We start from the raw sequence: 24,855 nt of genomic DNA, 5'->3' as shown, positions 1-24,855 counted from the left end.
TGCCTACAAAAAGAAAGTTTTCTGGTTCTTATAGACAGTCTGTATACATAGGTAGGGGCTGCAAAGGGTGGTGTGGATTCATAGTTTTAATTAAGCTGGTTTTAACACCAACATTTATATGCGACAGAACTTCATAACAATAAAAAGAGAAACTCTACTCATTTTCCTAAGAACATAAAGCCACATGATTTTATATATCCTCTGCTTAGGAAAAAACGTTTTCGTAACATAGGTAATGAAGTAAATTTTATTCAGTTCTTGTTTTGCAGGGAATAAACTCAGCGTGAAGCAGCAGCATCATAAAATAACAAAACAAACCTGTTTAAACAGACTCATGTAAGGATGCAAATTTTGCACAGGGAAAAGCAAAACTATGCTGTGCAGCTGGTTAGAGCACATCATCATGCAAACAATTTAAGCTGACCGACAGTAAAATAAGCATTGACGTTCATATCCTTCACCCAGTTGCTAGAACATTGAGAACATTTGTATTCAAACCCAAGGGTTTGAGGGAGGGGATGTCCAGCAGCTCAGGATACTGTGCCCCAGAGCGCTGCCTGGTGCTCTGTGAACCCCACAATGAATTTATAAGACTGGAACATCAGCCAGTAATTTTTAAAAATATAATTTGAGTTTTACAATTTAACCCATGCTTTTCTCCAGCTTTGAGCTGCTCTAAAGATGTATATGGTTCCCTCTATGATTTAAGGGGCATTAAAAAATTTTGTAGGGAGGGAAATACCTGTAGATATATCTCTTACGTAGAGAATCTAGAGCTATATATCATCTCTTATGTAGACAGGGAGAAATACCTTTATGTTGTGGCAAGATTGATCTGCGCTGCTGGAGTGTCCTGTATGGCAAGTGTACTTATGTGGCATGAGCATAGAATCCCCCAAAGGCTGCTTGGGTTTTTGTCACAGGGTTGTGAGCAACAGAGCAGTTGAGGAACAATAGGATTTGGGCTCACATCTTATTATACAGTAGCCCAGAAGAAACTTATCACCCATATTTGTCATGGCAAGTAAAGGTAGGGGAGCCAAGATAAAATAGCAGGGAAGTTCTGCAAGGGGATGGGAGGATGGCAAGGTGGGAGGGAGGCAACCATCCATCCCTGCAGTCCCCTCCTTTCTGGTAGGGCATTGTCAGTGGTTGCACGTGAAGCCAAGACATAAACTTAGAGTGACAGTGGTGTATTCTCATTTGAAAAGTTCCTGGGTTCATTTTAAGCAGGGTACCCTCCTGTAACTACTTGTGAACACTTCACCAATTCTATGAGCTGCATGGTACTGGATGGCTGCAAGAGACTCTTGAAGAACAGAGAGAAGGCTTTGATTAGACACTGTTTACATTGCTTTTTGCCATTTGGAGTATGGATATGTTACATCTTGCTTGAAAACAGATGGCTAAAATGAGCCATCACAAAAGTAGCATGCAAAGCCCTTGTGGCTGGCTTGGTCCTGGCAGAGTGTGATAGCTGAAGATGCAGTGCTGGTCCCAAGTGCTCGTGCTGTTCAACAGCAGCAAGGCACAGGTTCAGTCCAGTCAGTTCATGCTTGGTGTCTGTCTGTTCTTCGGGGAAACCTCTGCTCTCCTCAGCATGGGTCCTGCTGTGGTTCTGAGGGCATTACCTGTGCTAGATGTATTCTGGTTTGGACAGGACCTGCATCTCCTGCCCTCCATCACTCCGGTCCCGGAAAGTCCCCTCCAACCTTCGTGTTCTTCTCTCCCTAAGGAAAATAAGGAATGGTCAGGATTAAAATGGATGAAAATAGGGGATGAGTTCAGCAGCTGTGCTTATCTCTCCCCTCTGTTTGGGATAGTCAGGGTGAGAGTAAAGGGACGGTACTCAAAGGGGGTGCAGAGGTGGTTGCTGAAGAGGCAGTAGATGAGGGGATTGATGGCACTGTTCAGGGCTGGCAGGTTTTGAATTATCACGGATGCATAGAAGCGCTCTTTGGTCTCGGGGAGGATGTTGAAGTTGTCCAGGATATCAAACAGAAAGTAGGGGCTCCAACAGAGAGCGAATGCTGCAGGAGAGACAGAAGAGCTTGACATTAGACAGTATGGTTATTTAGGGAGTTAATCACATACGCACAAATAGAGACTGTCATAGCACATAAGTATTTGTTCATGCAAGAGAAATTGCTCCCTACGCAGGGTCTTATTTAAGAGGATAGTTATTAAATTGTGTTTTTATTTGTCTTCATTTTTATTTTAATGCCCATAAAATACATTACGTGTGCTGCTTTAAGTGCTTAGAGTGCTCCCTCTAGATGTATTGAGGCACTTCTGTACGCTGCACACACATAAAGGGTAAATAGGTAGCCAGTTAGAGCATCATCACTTACAGAAAAGCGCTCTTTTAATGGTCCCCTGAGTGAGCAGCCAGTCTAAACGCAGACAGCACCAAAGTGCTGCTCTGTGACAGCCCTGCCTATCACAGCCACCTATTAAGAAAAGGCTCTTAGGCACCCAGAAGCAAGGAATGACACTTTCACTCTGAATTACAGCAGGCTGACATACCGTTTTGCACGCTGGTTGGAGGTGCCCTGTAGTAAGGGAATGTAGGAAGACTCTACGATTCCCCTACTGCTATTGGAGAAACAAGTCTGAGAGGGCTGCGTCATTCGTAGCTTTTGTTAGGAGGTGGTAGAAAAAGAGGCCATGGGTTTTGCTTTTTTTGCAGGCATTCAGGAATAATTTGTCTCATAAATGCCTACGTCAACTGCTCTCACAAAGAGTGTTGAGCATGCTGGGGCAGGCAGTTCACTCAGCTAAGTTATAGGCACCTGGATTGCCAATGTGCTGGGCACGGAGCTGGGTGCTCAGCGAATGTGCAAGAAAGAAGTAAGCTCTCCTGTTTTCTGGAGTAACCAACCGAATAGTGTGCACACACAGAGGCCATAGTAACAACAGTGTGCCCTGTCAGTGCGTGGATCATAGCACTGGCTACAGATCCCCCACTATAGGTGGATTTATGGAAATCCATGAGCATTATGTGCCTTCACTTTCTCGCACAGTGAGAGATGCTGGGTGCCTGATATTATCAAGGTCCTCTGAAATACTGAGCACCTAGGTGAGCTCTTGCCATCTGGAGGCATTGTGGTAGTGACTGTTTCTGTGTTTCTTGCACAGTCTTTCTCTGATGGCCACACAGATAAGTTCAGATGCAGAGAAGGTGTCCTTGGATTTCTGAGAGCCGTGAATCACAGCAGCATCTCTCATGTCCAAGGACACTACAGCTAACCAGTGAACTAAGCACCTCTAGTAGTAGCTATTATCACAGTATCAATCAATCTGAGTTTTGTGTAGGACTGGGAAGAGGAGCGATCTTTCCTGCAGTGCCCTGGGGAGTAAATAGCTTCTGATATCTCCCTGTCTGTCTCCATCAGCTAATCACAAGTGCTGTGTGATGTTGCCTTTATTTATCGAGATTAAATGTCAGCCTCCTAATTCCATCAGGATAATGTCATCTCCCTGGGAGACGGAGGACACCTGCACTGAGTCATCTGCATCCTGGCTGGGCGAGGAGAGCTTGTTCTCCCCACCTCTGCAGGCAACGTGCTTCTGACATCAAATTTAATTGCTCTGCTTCCCTTGCCTCTCCTTCCTGTTCCTGCCCTAATGAAGCAGCCTGTATTCTCTAGACCTAAAAGACAACTCGTTTGCCAGGTCTTTTAGCAGCTTGGCTGTGTGTATCACTGCATACATAAGGTGCCTAAAATAGGATCCTGTCAGTCATAGGAGGGCAGAGGACAAGGTCAGAAGGCAAGTCAGAGGTCTAAGTAAAACTCCTTTGCTGAACCACTTCATGCACTTTATTTGCTGGTGATGGAGGGAGATCCCTAATTTCAGCATCTGCCCCAGCTGCAGGCTTTTTTTTTCATACTTACCAAGAACAATTACAATGCTGTACTTGATGGCTTTCACTTTTGCTCTGGATATGAACCCACGACTGGTGTAGCCAGCAGAGGTTCTGCCATCTGGGGACAGAAGAGTAGAACCAGTGAAAGAGCAGGGCTCGTGTATGCATTTCCTGCAATTCATATATTAGCAAGTCTTCTCCCATTAGGCACAAAAAACCTGAGCCCTCTAAAATCAAAAGTGGAAATATATGTATAGGAGATGTTTCTGAAGCACTGTAGCAGCTGCATATCCCTGGGTCTCCACACTTGGAATTGTAGGCAGGAGAAACATTGTAGATAAACCCAACAATATCAGTTTAGCAAAAACCTCTGGTCATCACAACTTCAAAAACACAACTGGAGTGGTGTTAGAAGAGATGTTTTCTGAAAGGATCTGGCAACTGTAATTAAAAAAAAACAACATAGGATATAATCTGGCAAAACAGACTACCTGTTCAGTTTTTATCTGCATTTCGATTAGATGGGTTTTGAAAGCTACATACTCCATTCCCTTAACCTCTTTTTGATGCTTTAGATACAGTCATGCATTTTGCTCTTCTGTTGGACTCAGTAATAAAAGAAGAAAAGAAGAAATGCTGTTAGATTTGCTTTTCAGAAGTAAAATGTGGCTTGAATTGTGAAGCGAAGTCTATTCAGTTTCACACTAAGCCTGGTTGATCTCATTTCCTCTGAAGTCACGCTAATGTCTCTGAGAACCAATCTCCACATTTCAATGGCAGTACCAGCATGATTGTAATAATATGCTTGATTTCATTATTCATGACAATTTGCTGTTCACGTTGCCCTGTGAGAATAATTAGGTTCATCGTAGTGAACACACAAGAAGGTCATTTTTTATCAAAACATCTTTCAACTCTTGAAATCCGAGCTGAGAAATTGAATTTTAATGAATGTCATTGGAAATAACTATGTGTACATGACTTTTTGCACCTCTTAGAAAAACAACATATCCAGGCTATGTAATCTGTGAGGAAAAAAATATAAATAAAATTAATGAGAGCTTGTTATCAGTGAAATATTGTATAGAGAAGCTTGAAAACAGTCCATACATAATAGTACTGAAGATTCCTTGGTTTTTAGTGCAGAATCTATCTCTTGAGTGAGAAGAATGACTTTTTTTTTTTTTTTTTTTTTTTTGCAAGGTTTCTGGTCTTACCAAAATTCAAACTTCCCAAGGGCATTTGAAAACATTCTGAAATTTTTATCTGAGTGGCTGCTAGAAAACAAACCATTCTACATATGGACAAAATTCTTGGATTAAGGACTCTGAGTTCTAGAGTAAGGATTATTACCTTCTAATTCTTTTCTTATAGATGTTTTCTATCCTTTCTCAAAAGGGTACTTAATGTCAAAGGAAAGAAGTATGGAACAGGTATGAAGGAGCAGTGGCAGATAACCCAATCCCACCACAGTAATGGGGTCCCAACTCAACACCACATATGTGGGCATTCCCAGATTTGATGTGGCTCCCCAAATCTGAATCCTGCGTCTGGAGACACGTGGGTGTTGAGACTCACCTGTGCAGCTGGATATAATGGCAGCCTGAGCTTTGCTCTTCATCCAGATGGTTCGAATCACGATTGAGTATATGACACTGCAGAAGGGAAAGAGTCATTGATACTGTGAGGCATGGTAAATTTAACTGACATCTCAGTCATTCGTTCTCTGTGAATATACTTGCCTACATGTAAGAAGCCCATGGAGATGGCAGAACTTCATAAAAATTATAGCAATAATAATAGAAATAGTAAATTACATATGACTCTACCAAAATATTTCCAGGAGCAACCCAAAGAATTTTCACGTTGAAGTTTGTTACCACTGTCCAGGCTTCACAGATGTCAGCCTTGAAGTCAAAAGCAGAGACATGGTTTTGGCCAACCTCTCCTAGGCAAGAGCTTGTTGGGGATTTTGAGCTGTCTGAGGCCAAAACTGTCTGATTATCAGATCCTGGCAGGAGGCACCTCATCCTGCACTAGGATGTGCTTGTGAGTGCTTAATGTGGGAGCTGCAAGGAGGAAATTTGTCCTGAAATGGGAGAAGCAAGAAGAAGGAATTGTTTCAGCTGTATGTCTGGCTCTGTTCTGGTGTTACTTGGGGAATATGAAGCTGATGAATAAAATGGTAACTCAGGGAAGAGAATGGGGACACAACCCATGAAAACATAATGTACCTTAGTGCTCACTCAGCTCTTGAGGTCCTGGGAATCTAATCAAGGAGCACAGAAGTGCCAGGTAGATCGGAAGAATTAGGTAACTTAAAACCAGATTTGTTGCAGTTTGCGTATTTAGAAAGGAATATGCCTGTATCTTTGATGGTAAAGATAGAAAGTGCTCTAGTGCACAGTAACCATGGGTAGTTACAGCTTTTGCCTAGGTGATAAAAACTGTGGGATTCTATTTATTTGACATAGAATAGGTGAACATAATTCCTCTCAGCTGAAGAGATGTTTGAACACACGTCTTGGATGAGGATGTTATCATAGAATGGCCTGGGTTAAAATGGATCACAGAGATCATCTGGTTTCAACCCCCTGCTGTGTGCAGGGTCGCCAACCAGCAGACCAGGCTGCCCAGAGCCACATCCAGCCTGGCCTTGAATGCCTGCAGGGATGGGGCATCCACAGCCTCCTTGGGCAACCTGTTCCAGTGCCTCACCACCCTCTGGGTGGAAAAACTTCCTCCTAATATCCAACCTAAACCTCCCCTGTCTCAGTTTAAAACCATTCCCCCTTGTCCTATCACTATCCATCCTCATAAACAGCCATTCCCTCACTTCCCTCAACCTTTCTTCATAGGAGATGTGCTCCAGCCCTCTGATCATCTTAGTGGCCCTCCTCTGGACTCATTATGTTTGCAGCAACTGAAAGAAAAACAACACACAAGGCCTTGCTCTGACTTCCTCTTCCTCCAGAGAGTGGATAACATTATTATTACCAGAGCTTTCAGACTGATACACAAGCCTTTCCTATAGCACCTCAGCTCCTAGCCATGCTTCCAAAGGCAGCACTTGTGCATCCTGTAGGTATATTTTCTGTACAGGTTTGAGAGCTCTGGTTCTCAGGCTTAGAAGGTGAGAGCTGGAAATTCAACACACAGATCAGGTTGTGCAGCAGAGCAGCACAGTTCTCACCCAGCAAGGATTTTGCACGCCTCTTCCACAGTCATCAGCTTGCCCTCCTTAATCCCTTCAAAGGTCCAGCATGGCTCCCAGCTGACTCAAACATTTTCCTTTTATCTCCTGGCTTTTCAAGAGCCTGTTTATTTATCAGCTGGTTCACTTGAGAGTTTCTGTGTACTTTGCTCTGATAAAAGTCGAAAATTCATGCATCATTTCTCCTTTGATTGTTTCAGTGAATCAGAATGTATTATGATGATGACTGTTGTTATCATGAGAAAACTTCAGCCAGCTCCTGCAAGACTTGTCTCTATTTTATCTCCAGCCTGCTGTCTCTAGCCTGACCTTCTTTATTTGCCATCAGAACAGTGCCCCCTTTGATGCAGATCTTTCTGTGTGCCCAGAAGAACACATGCAGAGTTGCTCAAGTATCAGGATGAAGGAGCTTCGTATACTCAGTTTCCATCCTTCCATTCAAATGCTTCTGCTATTGAATTATGAACCCAGGCTCTTCACTTGCTTTCTGCTGAGGGCATAAAGGATGGGAATAGATTCACACTTGATGGTAAACAAGGTGGCAGATGAGCAAAGAGTAGAGAGGGACAAACAGGATCTGATGTTCAGATGGTTGGGAAGTCCAGATGTTGTTGGGTTTCTTTGCCTGAATGTACTTAGTGTACTCGTCTTGCAACCCTGACTGTGACTTTTGGATGCCATGTAAATGTGCTATGGTAGTAATACATACTACCATAATGAAATATTATATGAGTTGTTGTGGCTCATTATTTACAAGGAGGGCACTTATTGAAAGGGAAGAAGAGATCAGATGCAGTGGAAAATCTAGATGGAAAAAGAATTAAAACTTTTTTTTTCAGAAGGAGTCACTCAGACTGTGATGAAGACCATAGGATAAAGTGGATATGCTGTTCATATGAAAATGCAGTGCTTCTTTTTCATAGCCCCAAGGAGATGCATACGTGTAGAAGTGTCAGGAAATTACAAGAACATAATTTAGTCTAGGGATGTAACTCAGCAAATTACATTCATTGCACCTCCAAAAGCAATTTAGATTGATCCAGATTCTGAAGAACTAAGATGCACGTTCATTGTAGCATGTCATTAGTTAATGGTGTTGGTTAATTTGACTCCATTGGTAATTTTGGCAGCCTTTGTCCTTGTGAATAACCAACTTGTGGTAGCTTCCTACCTCACTTTTGTTTTGGAAAACAAAATGCTTTCTGGTAAAGCTAGGTATTGATAAAAACATCCCTAAGATGCCAGCTCTTCAAGAATGGGAATTATGTTTTTGTTTTAAAATAAATGATGACATCATGTTAGCATCTCACCTGGGCACAGTCTTTACTAACAAAATGAGCCATTGCAATGGCAAAGGGTATACTGAAGCTCCCTGTTAATTGCTTGTATTTGTCCTCCAGCATTGTCTATTGTTTCTCATACTGTATTTGTGCAGAGGGCTGCAGCTGTCCTATGTCGTGTGGTGGCTGATTTGCAGCACTGTTTATCCAAAGACAAAATGTGCATGTAACTTCATTCAGATGAATCACTGCAGGCATACATAATGAGCAAGTGAATAGACAGGCAGATAGTAGAATTTACATACAAGGTCTAGAATTTCTTCCTTTGAAATGGAAATTGCAGGCAAAAATGACTGTTCTCTTTGAATCAAACTCAAAATCAGATCTTTGCAATTTTTATTAATACCTTTTTTTTTCATTTTATTTGATTTAATTCTGATAACTCATCTACTCACCATTTCATTATAGAGCTTGTATTTCAATTCAATACATTTTCCTTATAGGTTAGGTGATTGTTTTTTTTTTCCCTTCTGACCAGTTTTTTGCTGCTCAACAGCAAATGTTCTCTTTGGAATTCTGATTTTAAACAGCAGATGGACTGTTTTTTTCCTCTGTACCTCAAGAGGAATTCTTTTTTTTTTTTAACTTGTATTTGGAATTATATTAGATGAATGTTTATATATTGTATTCAAAAGGTTAAAACAGAGAAAATGCATCTGACAATCTTGAAGAACAGCTAAAAAGAACAAAACTTTACAAATTCCAAATTTCTGATATCCAGCTGACAGAACTCAATTATGGTGTGGCACAGAGTAACAATGCAGAACAGAAAACCAGCAACTTTCATGTCTCTCCATCACAGGACCTGAGAGGTCAGGTGCAAATGCTTGCAGGAGGAACAACTGTAATCTCGATCTGGCCCCTGTTTAGCAGTGCCCCAAAGTATCTTCACCTATCACAGGTATCATTCAGAGATTCACTTGGCTTTATTCAGTGTAGCTGAAATGGCTTTTGTTGTAGCTGTGGATTCTCGTCCTGGAAGAACAAATCAGGAAGATTCCCTTTTCCTTTTTCTGTGCTCTTTGGTGTTTGGTAGGTTAACAATATCAGCTGCAGAAAAAGTGGTAGTGCTGCCCAAATGAGAAGAAAGAACAGGCCAAACCTTCAAGTGCTGCAAGGAAAAATGGGATGTGATGCAGGACACTTAGATCTCCCTGACCAGCACGAAGAAAGAGGAGGGGATCTTTAAAAAGAAAACAACAAATCTTCTTTCCATTTCTCAGCTTTCAAAGATAACCAGGCTTAGATTAAAGAGCCTTCATTCTCTTTCTGATATTTTGGTCTTGTTCATTTGTATTACAATTGGGTAAAAAAATCACCATTTGTGCAAAGTGGCAGTGGAAACACATCTGTCTGGCATTGAAGTATTTTGTGGTTTTATAGATAGATTGCCTTTTTATGTAGACATTAACAAAATTGAAGACCAGGTTATTTGCATGTTTTTGCCTGGTTTCCAGAGAATTTGCTCACATTGTGTCTGGAGGGTTTGCTCACCAACGGAAGGGCTTCCCAGGCTGACTGTGAGGGTTATCAGCTGAATTACAACATTTGTGCTGTGGTACTATGGACGATGCATCTCGTCTGAGTTACTTGTAGGCTGTATTGGGAACATATGAAATCAGCTCTGAGTGCTGGAAGATGGATGACAGAAACTTAAAGACGACGGTATGTGGATTGTAGCAACTGAAAACTTTGCAGCCAGAATGGCAGATCAGAGCAGAATTAAGTTCTGCACCGGAAAAGCAAGATTTTACTCTTTGCATGAACTGTGCCAGAAAAAGTGCTTTCCTAGGTGAAGTGCTTTGCTCTGGATGTGAGGCTTCCTGCAGATGCAGGTGGCAGAACTAATCAAGAGTTAATTCAGGCAGCATCCCACATTGCTTTGGGCACCCACCATGCACTTAGGTTGGAGTGCTTCAGAGGACAAAATAAAGAAGCTGCACAAGCAAAATGAGTTATTGCAGAAAAGGTCTTAGTCTTAATCTATGTGCTGCCTGCACTGTAAGGCTTGGCTGCTTTGGTGACCGTGTTATGCACCCCAGCTGCTGCTTTATTCATATTAAATTTGTATTTCATACAAGAATTCACTCCATATAGGAATTTAATACAAATAAATCCTTTTCATCCATACTACTATTTGAGTTTTCAGTCGCACATTTATGTATTGTCTCTCCATTGTTAAGTGATGGTCTTTTTTTGGAACACCTTCACCTAAAAGCCACTAAAATCAGAAACCACACAATACCTTACTTCCTTGATTAAATAAAACCTCTCATTTTTGTAATTAATCTTTCAACTGAATGTCACACACCAGTTACATCTAGACATTGCATCTGTCCTCGCTCACCCTTCTGCAACAGTGTCTCACCGGTCCTGCAGAATGTCCAAAGGGACTTAGTGGAACGTGTCTTTTGAAAGGAAATAGAATCCCTGCAGGAATTAATGGCCATTCCTGGTGCTCTTTAGCTGCAAACTGCCTATTAATATGCTGCAGCCACATGAGGTAGGTTAGATTCAACCTCCTGGACTGCCAAGAGGTGTTAAAGGAATAGGTGTTGTGCCTTGAGGCTGCATCGACAGAGGTCTGGCAGATGTGTCAGATGGGATGTTGCAACCTTCAGCTGTATACTTGACAATCTAAAACTTGAAAACATGGTTCAAAAACTAGACAGTTGTTTCCAAAGCATGGGGTATTTGTTCAGTGAGTCTACTGATTCTGTTCTAATGGTAATCTTCTTCTGTGGCTGTAGACGTTCCTCTCTGTTATAAAGAAAATAGAATCATAGAGTAGCTCTGGTTGGAAGGGACCTTAAACCTCATTGAGCTCCAACTCCCCTGCCATGGGTAGGGCTGCCAGCTAATAAATGGCCATAAACCAAGAAATGGCCCTTACTCATCCTTCCATGATCCATCTACCTCCCTCCTCCGTGTGTCTGCCACCACTTTGGACCTGTCCAAAATTTGTCTTGAAGAAGATGAGGTGGGAGCACTTGCACTACATACCCTGAAATGAGAAACTGGCCACGGTTTTAAGTTCCTGCCCTGGCATAAGCTTTTTGTGTGAAAGTCACTTAAGGTTAAAGCCACGGAAATTTGAGGATGTTTTATTCATCTCTCAGCTGTCAGGGCAATCTCATGAAATGCTGCCTTCACCGCCTTTCCCTATTCCCTCCTGTTCTCATTGCCTTCTTGCTTCTGGGGATTTGCTGTAAGTCAAGTCGCATAGTTTTGACAGGGAGGAGGGGAAACATAATGTCAGAAAACTGGAAAAGACTTTCTGTGTGTTTTTTTCCGTTGTCTGTAAACCTATACATATTCCATGCGAAAAGGAGTGGCTGAGCTGTCCTAGAAAATGTGTGGACATGTAAATTGGAGTATGAAGGGAAGGTTTTACACACCTGTGTGATTGATAAGTTGACAGGATACAGGCCTCTCCCCAGAAACATTTAAGGTGCTGGATAGAATTTCCTAATTGCTAACTATTCAAAAAATTCACAACAAATCTCTCCCAGAAACAGTAGCCAGGCTCAGTATTCTCTGAGATAATTTCTATTGCACAGTGAATTAATTTTGTCTGTTTATGTTTATTCTTTCTGCTGAGCTCCTTTTAATAGCAGATTTTATTGTGGACCACCTTTGTGGTCTCAGGCAAATCAATCTGAAATACTTGCAGTTCAAATTTTCCTTTGCAGTGTTTTTTTTTTTTTTTTCTTTTTTTCATATTTTGGAAGTGCCTGACAGCTTCAAACAATTGGGAATTTCTTTTTGACCCTGATGAAGTAGCACTCCTCAAATACTATGAAGCTTGAGAGCACTTAAAATTAATTTTAGTTTAATTAGCGCTAAGTGTATTTTCTGTTCTTTTATTAAATTCACGTTTTATCGTATAAGCTAAACATTCATATTGCATTTATAAAGGTCTATTTAAAGCCTGAAGCTGCAGAGATAAGTGGACACACTTAGAGATGCACTCCTTGTTCAGAAATAATATTCCTAGCTATTACTGCGTGGAGAGCACTGCAAGGCAAGCACAGCGACCCGTGTGCTGTGCAATATGAATCAAAGCCACCGTGAGACAGGTGTGGAAATGAAACCATAATGAGTGACTGAAATTAAAGCATTAAGCTGATTGCATGCTTGACAGCTTTCACCATGCACTTCCAATGGCAGGCTTACCTGATAATGATCAGAGGAATGAAGTACACAAGGAAAGCAACCACCGTCATGTAGGGGACCCAGTAGGAATCATCTGGCCACAGAGCCCAGCATTGCACTTCCCCATTGGAGAGCTGTCGTTTCCCAAAAATTATCAGAGTTGGTATTGAAAACAGGAAAGAGAGGCTCCAGGCCACTCCAATAAGAACTTTCGCCTGTCTTTCTGTTCAACAGATTCAAACAGACATTGTTAGCAGAGTAGGCAGTGGGATTGGCCCTTTGTAGCAGAGCTGAGAGAGAGGTGGGGACGGTCTCTGAATAGTAAGTGCTGAGAAGACTGCAGAGGAGTGTGGGAATTTCATCTCTTTCTTGTCCCTCTTGCAAGGGACAACAGACCTGTCCTGCACATTTGTACCTGGGCACAGCAACAAATCAGCTGGTATGGGAACAGATGGAAAAGAAGGAGCCCTTGTGCTTCAGATAGCAGATAGCTTCAGATAGACCAGGAAGGGTTACGTAAAACATAAATGGGTAGGAGGTGCTGAAAAGGAGAAATGACCTCCTTAGATGTTCAACATTTTGCTGCATCTTGTAGTGAGAAGACTTACAAAAGACTTAGGAAAAACTCATCAGCTCAGTGTTGAGTCAGAACTGCACATTCATCTGCCTTTAGCCCTGTCTGCACTCCTCAGCATCCCACGCAGACCTTTGTGCTCCCAGAATGCTCAGACATCTTTGCCAATTCCCAGTGATGCAGTGGGGACCAACCTCATCTCCAGCTGATGGGCACATGCTCAATGATGCTGAGGGTGAGCATCAATGAGGGTGAGGAAATCCTATGGTTGTGCTCAAAGTGCTGAGCAGTTTTAATTGCTGCAGCAGCCAGCAGCTAGGAGATTCTGCCAGGCTGCCTGGTGAAGAATGGCAGTTCAAGGATCAAGAATAGGAGTTCAAGCAGATTCGTGTTACTGCTTACACCTGGCTTATGGCCTCCTCGACAGATAGGGAGAGCTGGTAGATAACCAAATGATGCCATGTGGCACCTATGGGATGCTATAAAAATCAACTGGTTGGAGCAAACAGCCCTGAAGCTTTAGTTTTCATAAATATATATCTTTTGACTAAAATCCATGTAGCTCTTGCTAAAAAGTGTGAGGAGGAGCAGCTGATCTGTGTTATACAAGTGATCCTCAGCAGTAGTTATGCCTTCTGAGCCAGATTGCTAGAGGAGCAGATGAGGACAGAGTTTTGAGAGATCTGAGAAGATTCAGCGTTGAAACTATTTACTGTCCAGCCTGCCTACAAAATACCTGCAGTGGCAGTGAAATAGAAAATCACTTTAAATTATGAATATGAAAAAGTATGACTTTCTTCCTTGAAGCTCAAAGAGCAATATGAAAGCATGTGGGAGAAGCATTTTAAAAGTAATTTTATGCTTTATAAAACATCAGTTGCAAATATTCATTTATCCTGCTCATCTTTAAATGCTGCCCACATTCAGCAAAATATAGTCCTTCTAATCTTGGGTTTAGGAGAGCTCTGATGACAACCACATAAGTGAGAGGGTTAGATTAAGTCTATAAATATTGCACTAGAAGAGGAAAACCATGAGGTTTCACAAAGCATAACAGAATAAACTTAGCAAAAGGAATATTTAGAGTTTCACAAAATACTTCCTGACAGAAAGGGCTTTAGATTGTGAGCAAGCTACTTGAACAGCATGCACACAAGCCTCGATGGGACCCACAAGTCTGTTTCTAAGGTGGAAAGGTCACTGTTAGATAATATACCTTACTTTTCGTACACCCTTAATTTGACAAGAAGTATGCAGCTTGGGTTTGGCAATAGAGTTGTTTTATTTTTGTGTTTTATAAAATATTAACTGCAATGTTCACTGATTTTGGTTTTTAAATGTTCCGTGTGTTTGATAAAACATGGCCTTGCTAGTCCTAAGAGCTTTGCTGAGCAATGGTAGTATCTGGGTAGATTTTTATCTTAATGGATTAATGTTAATTGGCTGCCTCATAAGCAGTGTATTTATTCATTGTAAATGCTCTAAATGCTGGCAAATGATATAACTAGACCATATATGTTATAAATGGAATCAAATAAGTAACACGTTTCTAATACTCTGTATAACAATCTGTATAATATTCTATTTGCCCTGTGTTTTCCTTTCAAAATGATACTGAACTTTAAATTGGGAGTTTTCCATACTAGAATGTTCAAAACCAGCACCCAGCATTAGCAGGAATCTGCCATCAGCTCTGGTTATTGGCTCTCATAACTGTCCTTTTCACAGAATCACAGAATAGCCTGGGTTGGAGGGGACCTTATAGCTCACCCAGTTCCAACTCCTAGCCATAAGCAGGGCTGCCACCCACCAGCTCAGGCTGCCCAGGGCTCCATTCAACCTGGCCTTTAATGCCCCCAGAGATGGGGCACCACAGCTTTTCAGGGCAGACTGTGCCAGTGCTTCACTACCCTCTGTGTAAAGAATTTCTTCCTGACATCTAACCTAGACTTCCCCTCTTTTAGTTCACAACTGTTCAGCCTTGCCTATCTCTAGCAGGCCATGTAAAAAGCCAGTCCCTCTCCTTTTTAAAACTCCCCTCAAGGTCTGGAATGCTACAGTGGGGTTTCCCAGGGGCCTTCTCCAGGCTGAACAAGCTCAGCTCCTGTTGCCCATCTTCATAGGAGAGGCAAAGAAGGAAACAATCAATTCTCTTGCCCTGTTGGCCACTCTCTTTGGATGCAGTCTCAGCCTCTTTTGTTTCTCTTCCTTCATCCACACTGTGACAACAGCTTTGTGTACCTTTACCTGCCCCCAGCCACATCTGGTGGGGAGGCACCTCCATGCTACTGTGAATGGCTGTGCAATCCTTCCTCCAAAAAAATGCCTTTTTAAATCTGGAGAGAACCATTCCAGGATCTCAGTGATCTAATGGACCTCAGTGTTTGCACCCCGAAACAGCAAAAGGGACAGTTTCCATCTGTTCACATTTTGTCTTTTATTTAAGCAGTTCTGTTGACTGCTGCTGGTCAGTTTGCACAGTGGTCATACGTATCTTCTCAAAATGGTGAAATATTTATGTAATGCGTTCTGTTGTAACTTCTCAGTTTCTCTTTGAGCTTACAATCTTCACATTTTTTAATGATTTGGTTGGTTGGTGCCTCATAGAGCAGAAGTGCTGGCATTAAAAAGTATATATAGCATATAAAGTTCTTCTCCATCTTGCAATTTCTGTGGTCAATTAGGTATTTGCAAAGTGAGTATGAAATATTTAACTGTCCAAGTCTATCTTCTTAGAAGCCTTTAAGAAAGCAGCTTCCTTCAAATGTTTTTTTTTCAACATAACTCGTGTTTAGGAATTAAACATATAATTAAAAAAATAAAGTACAAATTGACATTTTCTAAAGAAAATGATTGACCTTATTTTTTTTTTTTTTTCTTTCCAAAATAATATTTTCAAGGAATGTAATGTTTGAAACTTGAGACTCACCAGAGGAGATTTAGGCTGGATGTTAGGAAATACTGCTTTTCTGAAAGAGTGGTCAGGTGCTGGAATGGGCTGCCTAGGGAGGTGGTGGAGTCACCGACCCTGGGGGTGTTCGAGGAATGTTTGGATGTTGTGTTGAGGGACGTGGTGTAGTGAGAACTATTGGTGATGGGTGGATGGTTGGACTGGGTGATCCTGTGGGTCTTTTCCAACCTTGGTGATTCTGGTAAATGACTTGTGTGTTTCTTGACTGAAGGGTTTTGGGGGATGAGCATTTCATTCTGAAAAGAAACAATACGTGCTACTTGCCACTGATTCTCTCAGGGCTGTTTTGACAGTACTGGGTCATCACCAGTGACAAAGTTTTGTAAATCATTTTGTTCTTCTACAAGACTCCTGAGAGCTGCACACAGGAAAGCTCTGCCAGGGACAGCTAAGTGCAAAAGGTTAATGTATGCATGTATGTATTCCAGGAAGTTTTAGTGTTGAACATGCCTTCTTAGGCATTCTTATGAATTTACCACTGCTTCCTTTTTCCCACTTGAACATACACAGCTGGTTGTACGATTCTGGCTCCATGAAAGACATCTCTCCATGGTACCAGCCCTGCTGGAAGCAGGTGCTGCTCATCAGGGTGCTCATCATGATGAGCATGCCAGATCTTAGAAAAGCATCCTGAACCACTTGGGCTTCAGTAAATGTGATGAGGGGAAACAGATGTACTCCTTCAGCCATCCTAGACCCATTATCCCTGTGTTATACATTGAACTGCAGCTCAGCCTCTGGCCATCCTGTGTCAAGTGGTGGAGGAATGGTGTGCTTCTGCACACTGTAGGACAGATGAGGGGTAACATGCATTGTGGTGGAGAAGGATGAGTACTGAGATCTCTTAGGACTGAGATATTCTGCACCCCAACAAGTGTAGGAAGAGTTTAAAGGAGCCTGCATCAGATAAAAGAAAGCACTCTTCCTGTGAGAGTAAAAAAAAATTGCGTACAATTTGTTCTTTAAACCAGCAAATTTTCCATAGCAACAAAAAAAGAAAAGCACTTACAGAGATTTTTGTTGTTGTTGTTACAACCTCTTTGCTAAGCCCAGTAGGTACTGTAAGGAAGAAATGTCATTTGGCCTGCTTGGCTCAAGGTGATTTGGGAACCCCAGGCTGGTGGGAGCTGCAGCATGCGCTGCACACCCAAAAGCCTGCTCATAAAAGTTTGGTAGCAATCCTCCCACTCTGCAAAAGCCAGCCTGCGTGCTGGGGCTGAACTTCACATAAGCATTTGAAGCTTTCGGGCTTTAACATCTGCCAAGGGTGCAACACTGCCTGGGTTGTGATGGATTCACAGCTTTCTGAGTCCAAAGAGGACCACTATTCTGATCCCCTGAATAGAGCAGGCTGTCAATAGTCGTCATTTGTCCAAAGTAAGAACGATATTTCTCCCTGACTGAAGTGCATTTTTCAGCTGCCATCTCTTTTGTAACCGATCCCCTTCCCCCCTGCTGCTATTGCTATTTATTCCCCCTGTGCAACATACATAACCTCAGACTTTAAGCTGCGTAGGAAAGAAATCGTGCTCTTTAAATTGTGTCGCTAAGCATACAAGGTGTATTTGAGTGTTGCAAAAATGACAAATTGAAGAAATTTTAAGATAGAATCAATGTCCAAACTTAGTTGCTATAGTCTTTGAAGTTCGCATCAAACTGTCTTATCAATTCTCAATACTGCACTCGATCCAAATTATTTTTTCATGTGAATATACAGGTAATAAAGCCGTTGCTGCTCCTAGAGTCAGTATAGCTGTAAGGGATACCTTTTGCTCATAATAATTTTCTCAAAATGCTGGAAGATAATGAAAACCTCCATGCTTTTAAAATGTCGTTTCATTCTTTGCAAACACAATGCTTATAAAAACTGCTGAGGGCTAAGTGCAGTTTAATAAATCTGGAAATCACAGCTCCTTTGCCATTCAGAGAATGGTAACAGAATCCAGCAGGAATTAATAATTCACAGAACAGGATGAATAATTTTGAAACTTTTCTTAGCAAAATGAAGCTAGCCAATACTATCCATGGCAGTAGCAAGGTATGCAAATGCTCCTACCTCCTTGCATGAACTTCATGGGGTAAACTATGGCATGATACCGGTCTATGCTCAGTGACACGAGGACATAGGTTGAAGCATAGAGGAGGACCACCTAGAGCAGAAGATACAGAAGGAAGTAGTTGAGGCATGTTTACTGTAGAAATCAGTGCCAGATAAAACACTGTTCTAGGAATATATGAAAACTTAGACTACTTTAAAATAAAGAAAGACTTACAGTTTAGACCTATATTTTCACCCAGACCTTTTTCCTTTTCCAGGTCTGCAAAAGGTAAAGGACTTAATATGTTTGAAATAAAACGTGTTTAAACGTTAAATGACTACTGGCAGCATTTAGCAGTCCTGGTGGAAGCAAAGCATCTGTGCAGCATTTTGTTAGGGTGAGCTCAGGCATGCAGGAGAGCCCGTGGTCCTGTACCTGTAAGTAGCGGACGACTCTGCAGACGATGTCAGGGGCCATGAAATCTCCTGTGTAGCGCCAGATGATATCAGTCATTATGTTTATGAGTCCCGTGAATGAATCTGCAAAGGAAAGCCGCCGAATGTACATGAGAAGAACTGCAGTTATGCTGCAGAGGCAGGCAGGGCCCTTGGATGTACCGCTCCCATCACCTGCAGGGGCAGCCCCTGTTGCTGGTAGCATAGGATGCTGAAGGAACTGGAAAAGTCTCAGAGAGTGCTGGATAGCTGGACTTCTTTGATCTTGTTCATTTGGAGAGGCAAGGTGAGATGAATGTACACTTAATGTACACCTGTGTACACCTTCATGCCTCCCCTTAGAGATGAGATTTGGTTCTTCAGCACGCCTGCAGCTTCTCCTCCAACTCCTTGCCTCCTGTTAAGGCCCCCAGTTTTCCCACCAGGAATGGATAAATTATAATCCTGGAGAAGAAGTAGGTGAGCACCCAGGTACATCTGCTCCAAAAACTGAGATATCTAATGTCTGGTTTTCATTGCCTTTTGTTTCACTGCAAAAAGAAATGCACATCCCTTGAAAGCACCTGGGGTGAAATCCAGATGCTGCTGAAGTTAGCAGGAATTTTGTCAGGATTTTATACACATGCTTAGTTATTTAATAAGCAAACCCACCCTGTCAGCTTGAAGTTAACCTACTTATGCCTGGTCAGTCCTGTACACCAAAGTGAACAGACCTCAGGCCATCTTTTATTCTTTGAGGAGATTGGAGAAGATATTCCAGTCTCCATTCTGCTACTTACTGAACAAATGAGCACTCACAGCAATGCGAGTTGTAGAAAGAGACTGCCAAAGCTGTTATTGCTCCTGTGCATGTGTGGCAATATTAATTCATGTACCTGAAATCAAAATATTAAGAAAGCTCTTCCCCGTAGGATAGGAGAGTTATTTCGATGTCCATCAGTGTAGTGTTTTGCTGTTGAGATTAACAGAGCACATTGCTCTTCTTGTACAGGTTACCACAAGGGAAGGGAGCAGGCTGGGAAAGAGTTTTGTGCAATTTCTGAGGACAAAAAGCAAAATAACTTCAATTAAAAAAAAAAAATGTAGAGCAGTGAGATAAAATGCTTCATTCTGATGCCACCACTTTGCACGTTGTAAATTTGTCTGTAATATTTTCTGTGATAAAGGCATTATAACTCCTGTATCAGAAAGTGTTGGTTTGAAAATGTGTGCTTTTGGAAAAAAGACATTTGAAAAATTGGAAAACTATTTTTTTTTTCTTTGTCAAGTAATAAATGATTGTGACCAGTGCTTTCATGCAAATAACTGTGATTTTGGCAGCGTTTGTTTATTTCACTTTCTTTCACATTACAGACATTTCAGGTACTTCCAGATGGAATTTGATGCTTTGGAAGCATCAACCAGTTTTGTTTCATTAGAAAAATAGGCTTGGTTTTTTTCTGTATCACTAATCCTTTATCTCCTTTTTTCATCAAGGTTCAGTTCAAAATGAAATTAGAACAGGAATGTTATTCCTGCTACAAGTACACCCAATGCTTCCCTACTTACATCTTTATCTCATGGCCATTATTTCAATTATTTCAATATCTTTCAATTATTGCCAGTTTGCACTTTTCTCTCACAGTATTTCCCAACACAATTTTCTCTCTCTTCTCTCTTCCTCTGCCTCAAAAATGTCCTTCTAAGCAGCATTTCTGTGTTTTCTATTTTCACAGCCACTCAAGGCAACAGAAAATCCTGGTTTGAAGCAATATATTAAATTTTGCTTGTTGATTAGACTAATGGGGGCAAAGGATGATTTTAATTCTCTGATGAGTATTACTGGCTTTAGGACTTCATTGAAGAGACTGTAGGTGCCTGTAATTAAGGTGGTTTTTGAAGAAACCATAGAGTTTAAGTGCTTTAAAGTGAAATGTGTCTAACAGTGGCTCAAACCCAGCTCTTTCCCTTTCCTTACTCCTGAATTATTGATTCATATTCTCTCTCTCCAGTAATGAAATATTCATTGATTCAAAGTAATACACATCAATAGAGCTTCAGCTCGGGGTATCTTCCAGCTTTTGACAATCTTAGCATCCTCCAAGCAGGCAGTAAGTGGGGGCTCATGATCCCTGGGGAAGAGGAGGATGCACAGTCTGCTCTTCCACCCACCCATCTCAGCGCACTCCAAGGAGAAGGGAGGCAGAAAGTAATGCCATCTTCTCATCTTCCTCTTCACACCAGCATTTTGTCATCCCTTCCTGATACCCTTGGGAAATTCCTTGGACATATGTGAAGGGTCAGTCATATCTGGGATGCTGGCTGTGCACCCAAAACCTCCCTTCCAGTCTGTGCCCATCTCAGTACTTTTGGTTTGTGTTCCAAATGCATTTTAAAACTGCAGTTGGTCTCCATTTCTCTGACTCATGCCACGAAGCCAAGTGAATGAGCCTTCACTTCAAATGATGCTCGTCCCAGAACTGTTCTCCACTTCATGTGCCTTGCAGCTGTCAGCCAGTGCTGAGACACCATGGGGGCAGTCACTCATCTAATGCGACCCCCTCGAATGCATGGTGTGAATGCCAGCTCCATATCCCTCACTCTTCACTCCACTCTGCTCCAGCTGCACTACAACACCTGCCAGGATAGCTGTAGCTTTAGGTACTTTCAGTCAGCTCAAAGCTCTCCTTCCCTTTAAAGCCCTTCTGTTTTTGGGTGAGTGCAGAGGCTTTTTTATACAAGTTTTAAACTTTGCAGCTGCATTGTGCTGGCAGCTGGAACCCTTGCTCCTGTCTGGTGGTGCAAATTTGGGTTTCTGAGTTTCTGGAAGCACTGGGCAGGTGCTCAGCAGAGTGTGTCCCCAGGCACAGCACAGCTCTGTGTGCCAAAGCAGATAAAGACAAATTAGATTTCTCAATTCCCTTTCATTCTGGAAACACTCCTCCACACAACATCATGTCCATTGCACTATCATGTACCAGCCAGTTTTCTCCCTCATCTTTTGCACACTGCAGTTTCAGTGCCACACACGAGACATGTCACTGGAAAATATCGTTGATATCTCTTATGATAAAAGTTGGTATTGAGGATCAGCTCAGCTGATACATTACCCTAAACCCCAGCATCCTGATTAATGCTAGTGTCTTCAGTTCTCCCCACTGAGCTGGGGGTTGGTACCATGTTAGGCACCAGTGTTCTTTCACCGATGTTTTGTTTCCAGGCCAAATGACACCACCTGCTTTCCTGAAAACAGCACTTATCAACCTTTGTTCATAACTACATGCTAGCTTGTCATTGCCATTGATTTTTTAATACTTTTTTAACCAGGATGTATTTTATGTGCTGCATTTCTTTGCCTGAATTGCTAGGCAACTGTGTGACTACAGGTTCATTTAATTCTTCCGAAAGAATAGTGGAAAAATCAATTAATTACTTACATTCATTTCTGACAGAAAATTAAAAAAATAAATGCAATCATGTGATAGCATGATCCAAAAGTGTGCTCAAAAATGATACAAATTAATGATTCTTGGTTAAGGAGAAGACAGAAACACTAATATGATAGGAGCAGTGACAGTTTGCTTTTGAGAGGAGGTGGAGTTTCTAAAAATGTAATTTAAAAGAAGAAATCCACGAGACTTCAATAATAAGAAAAAGTAGAGGGAAGTAGGGAGCAAAGGTGGATTTGCCTGGGGTGCATGGGGAGAAAAAACAACTGATGGAGTCTGCATGAGCCAGGCAGCTCCGCAGCCCCTCTGCTCCCTTCTCATCCCCATCACAGCAACAACAGGTCTTCCAGGGCACAGCAAGTTCCTGGCCTTATGAATCTGCCACTGTTTCAAAATCACACATGCAGCTTTTTTAAACCAGCAGTTATTGAAAAGAGTGAGAAAAGGACTGAGAAGCAGCCTGTTCTGTAAGGAGTCTGAACCACACAGAGTATAGCACTGCAACATCTGGGTAATTTGGCAGGTGCTGAAAGCAGCTGTGAAAATCCTAAAAAAAAAACAGTACTTACCAAGTCTCCACTGCTCTCATTAAAATCCCTTTGGACTTTTTGGGGTATAAATGAGTGCAAGACCTTGACTCGTTTTGTTTGAGTACAGGATCCACTTGGTTCCAGGAGTGATTGCATGAGCTGGTGTGGTAGACACTGCCTCACAGGCTGAGGGCTGGAAAAATGGGAAAAAGACAGCATTGCCCTTGGAGGGACAAATGTGAATGTGCAGTAACTGCTGCAAGTGAGAAAAATGTTCATGGCAAAAAAAACTCCACTGAGATTGAAGTCCATTATGGAAAACAAATGGAGGTAATTAGTGATCTAGCATGGGAATACGGACATGTTACAACTGTCCCAGTTAATCTTTTTATAGAAATTCATTGACTTGATGGCATTTCCCAAGGGATGTATCTTGTGCAGACTTCAGGATATTTCTTTCATTATGACCAATGAGGTTCAAACAAAATTCTGTGCTAGCGATGCTGTGAAAAAAGCCCTCCATCATTTGATTATTAGTGCTGACACTGATGTTCCCTTAAGTCATTTCCCCTAAAGATGCTGAAGGTTTTTCCTGTTGGAAGCAAGGAGCAGATTGCTGATAAGCTGCCATGGGTTAAAAAGCTCCACATGTCATCTCATCCCCAGGTTGGTCTTTTTTCCCTCGATGAGAGCAGCCCTATTAAGCTGGACGTAGTGATCCATGACTCTCAGACAAAGCTGGTAGCTGGGGCCTCTTACTGAAATTTCATGCCTCTGTTCACGTAATTTACTGAGCATTCTCATTGTTAAGTGGGATGCCTTGTCTTGTTTTGTTGACTGCACCAGACTATGTGAGGCAAGGCTTGTAAGGCAAGTTCTTCCTCAGGGCTGAGCACCAGCTTGTGTTTCGGGGACATCACCAGGTGTTCCCATCACCTGGCTGTGTGCAAAGAGCACCAGAAGCAGCACGTCAAAGACAAGACACCAGTTACGTACCTAAAAATGCCATTTAAAGTGCCAACATTGTAGCTCTCAGAACAGTGTAGTGCCAAAGATGAGGGTGGAAGCTGGGCACAGCCCCTTCTCCTAGTGTTGTGGCTGCTCACAGCCCCTCTCAGCCCCTGCAGATCATCTGGGTGCAGGGCTGGAGTTGTGGTTGGGCAGCACTGTGAGCAGGCAATCAGCCACAGCTCTGCAACATGCACTGCTGACACGCTGTGCTCTGCAGCTGTGTGTTTTCTGCTTAAGGCCTGGAGCAGAATGCAAAATGTAAGAGATGAAGCAAATCCCACTTGAAAACCTTTGAGAGGGAACCTGTTCAGTTCTCCTGTTACGGCGATACGGACTTTTTTAAGTGTCAGAAGTGACGTTTTTCCTTTTTTTTTTTCCCCCTCTTTCTTCTTCTGGTTCATAGGAAGAGAGAAGTCTTGTTACAGTGGGTGAGCATTTTATATATTTATTGAATTTCTTACATTTCTGTGCTCAGGTCCCCCACCCCTGAGATGAATCAGGCAAGATGCTAACAGAATGGTCTGAGTGAGGCTCCAGCCTCACCTCAGAGCTCTCTAGCTTAAATAATGAAGGGCTGAGACAACCTCATGCCACACAGCATCAACCTCTAAAGATGTAGCACTTACCAGGGAGCAAGAGATCAGATGCTTGACAGTTCAAATGCAATGTGTTGCAGCTGCAAGGGGTATTAGGCCTTTGAGTAACCTGCCTTTGTTAATAAATCTCTTCCTAAGCACTCTTCCCCCCCCCACTACCCCATACTCACAGAGAGCTGGACTAAGGGCTGCAAGGGGATTGTGTGGAGTAGGGCACCTGCTAAAACACTGGAGAGCACACAGGAAGGAGAACTTAGTTTATAGAATTGTTCATCCACATCAGCAGTGGTCTCAGGCTCCCAGAAAACCCTGTTCCTCCCACAAGGGTGAGGAGCTGAATGGAGAACTGAGTGGAGGACAAATGCTGTGGAGAGATGAGTTGATGGCAGTTCTGGGTGTCCCCACTTCCCTCGTTTTACTTGCATACAGAAGAGAGTGTGGCCTATGAGGTTATGCATTTTTTTGTTCAGTGGGAAGTTTCTGCTCCAAGGAGAAATCTTCTGTGGAATGTAGCTCCACTCAGGGATTTGAACAGTAGACAACATTTCAGCAGCTGCTTAAGCAACAGATAAAGGCAAACACTGCATACACCATCCACAAGTTGTGTTGGATGCTTTGGAGGTGGCTGTGGGTTTTGAAATAGGAATCAAGCAAATCTAGGTATATGAACCTAA

At 42.2% G+C, this 24,855-nt stretch overlaps 1 protein-coding gene across 1 annotated transcript in view; it reads right to left on the bottom strand.

Annotated features, from left to right (window-relative positions):
* Window positions 1–1,636: 1,636 nt before the first annotated feature.
* The window catches only part of NPSR1 (neuropeptide S receptor 1), a 58,146-nt gene continuing 34,927 nt past the window's right edge, over window positions 1,637–24,855 (bottom strand). Inside the window, exons 3-9 of the mRNA XM_042816811.1 lie at window positions 18,597–18,700; window positions 18,179–18,272; window positions 12,599–12,800; window positions 5,447–5,523; window positions 3,897–3,986; window positions 1,850–2,030; window positions 1,637–1,730 (exon numbers count right to left, since the gene is read on the bottom strand). Coding sequence (XP_042672745.1) covers window positions 1,637–1,730; window positions 1,850–2,030; window positions 3,897–3,986; window positions 5,447–5,523; window positions 12,599–12,800; window positions 18,179–18,272; window positions 18,597–18,700 — 842 coding nt within the window. The remainder of the gene's footprint in view (window positions 1,731–1,849; window positions 2,031–3,896; window positions 3,987–5,446; window positions 5,524–12,598; window positions 12,801–18,178; window positions 18,273–18,596; window positions 18,701–24,855) is intronic.

Source organism: Centrocercus urophasianus, unplaced genomic scaffold (genome assembly GCF_019232065.1).
Source record: "Centrocercus urophasianus isolate 14NV4802_14NV808 unplaced genomic scaffold, USGS_Curo_1.0 seq_16, whole genome shotgun sequence".
NCBI classification, from domain to species: Eukaryota; Metazoa; Chordata; class Aves; order Galliformes; family Phasianidae; genus Centrocercus; species Centrocercus urophasianus.
Note: the sequence above shows the minus strand (reverse complement) of the source record. Positions and strands in the feature narration are given on the sequence as shown.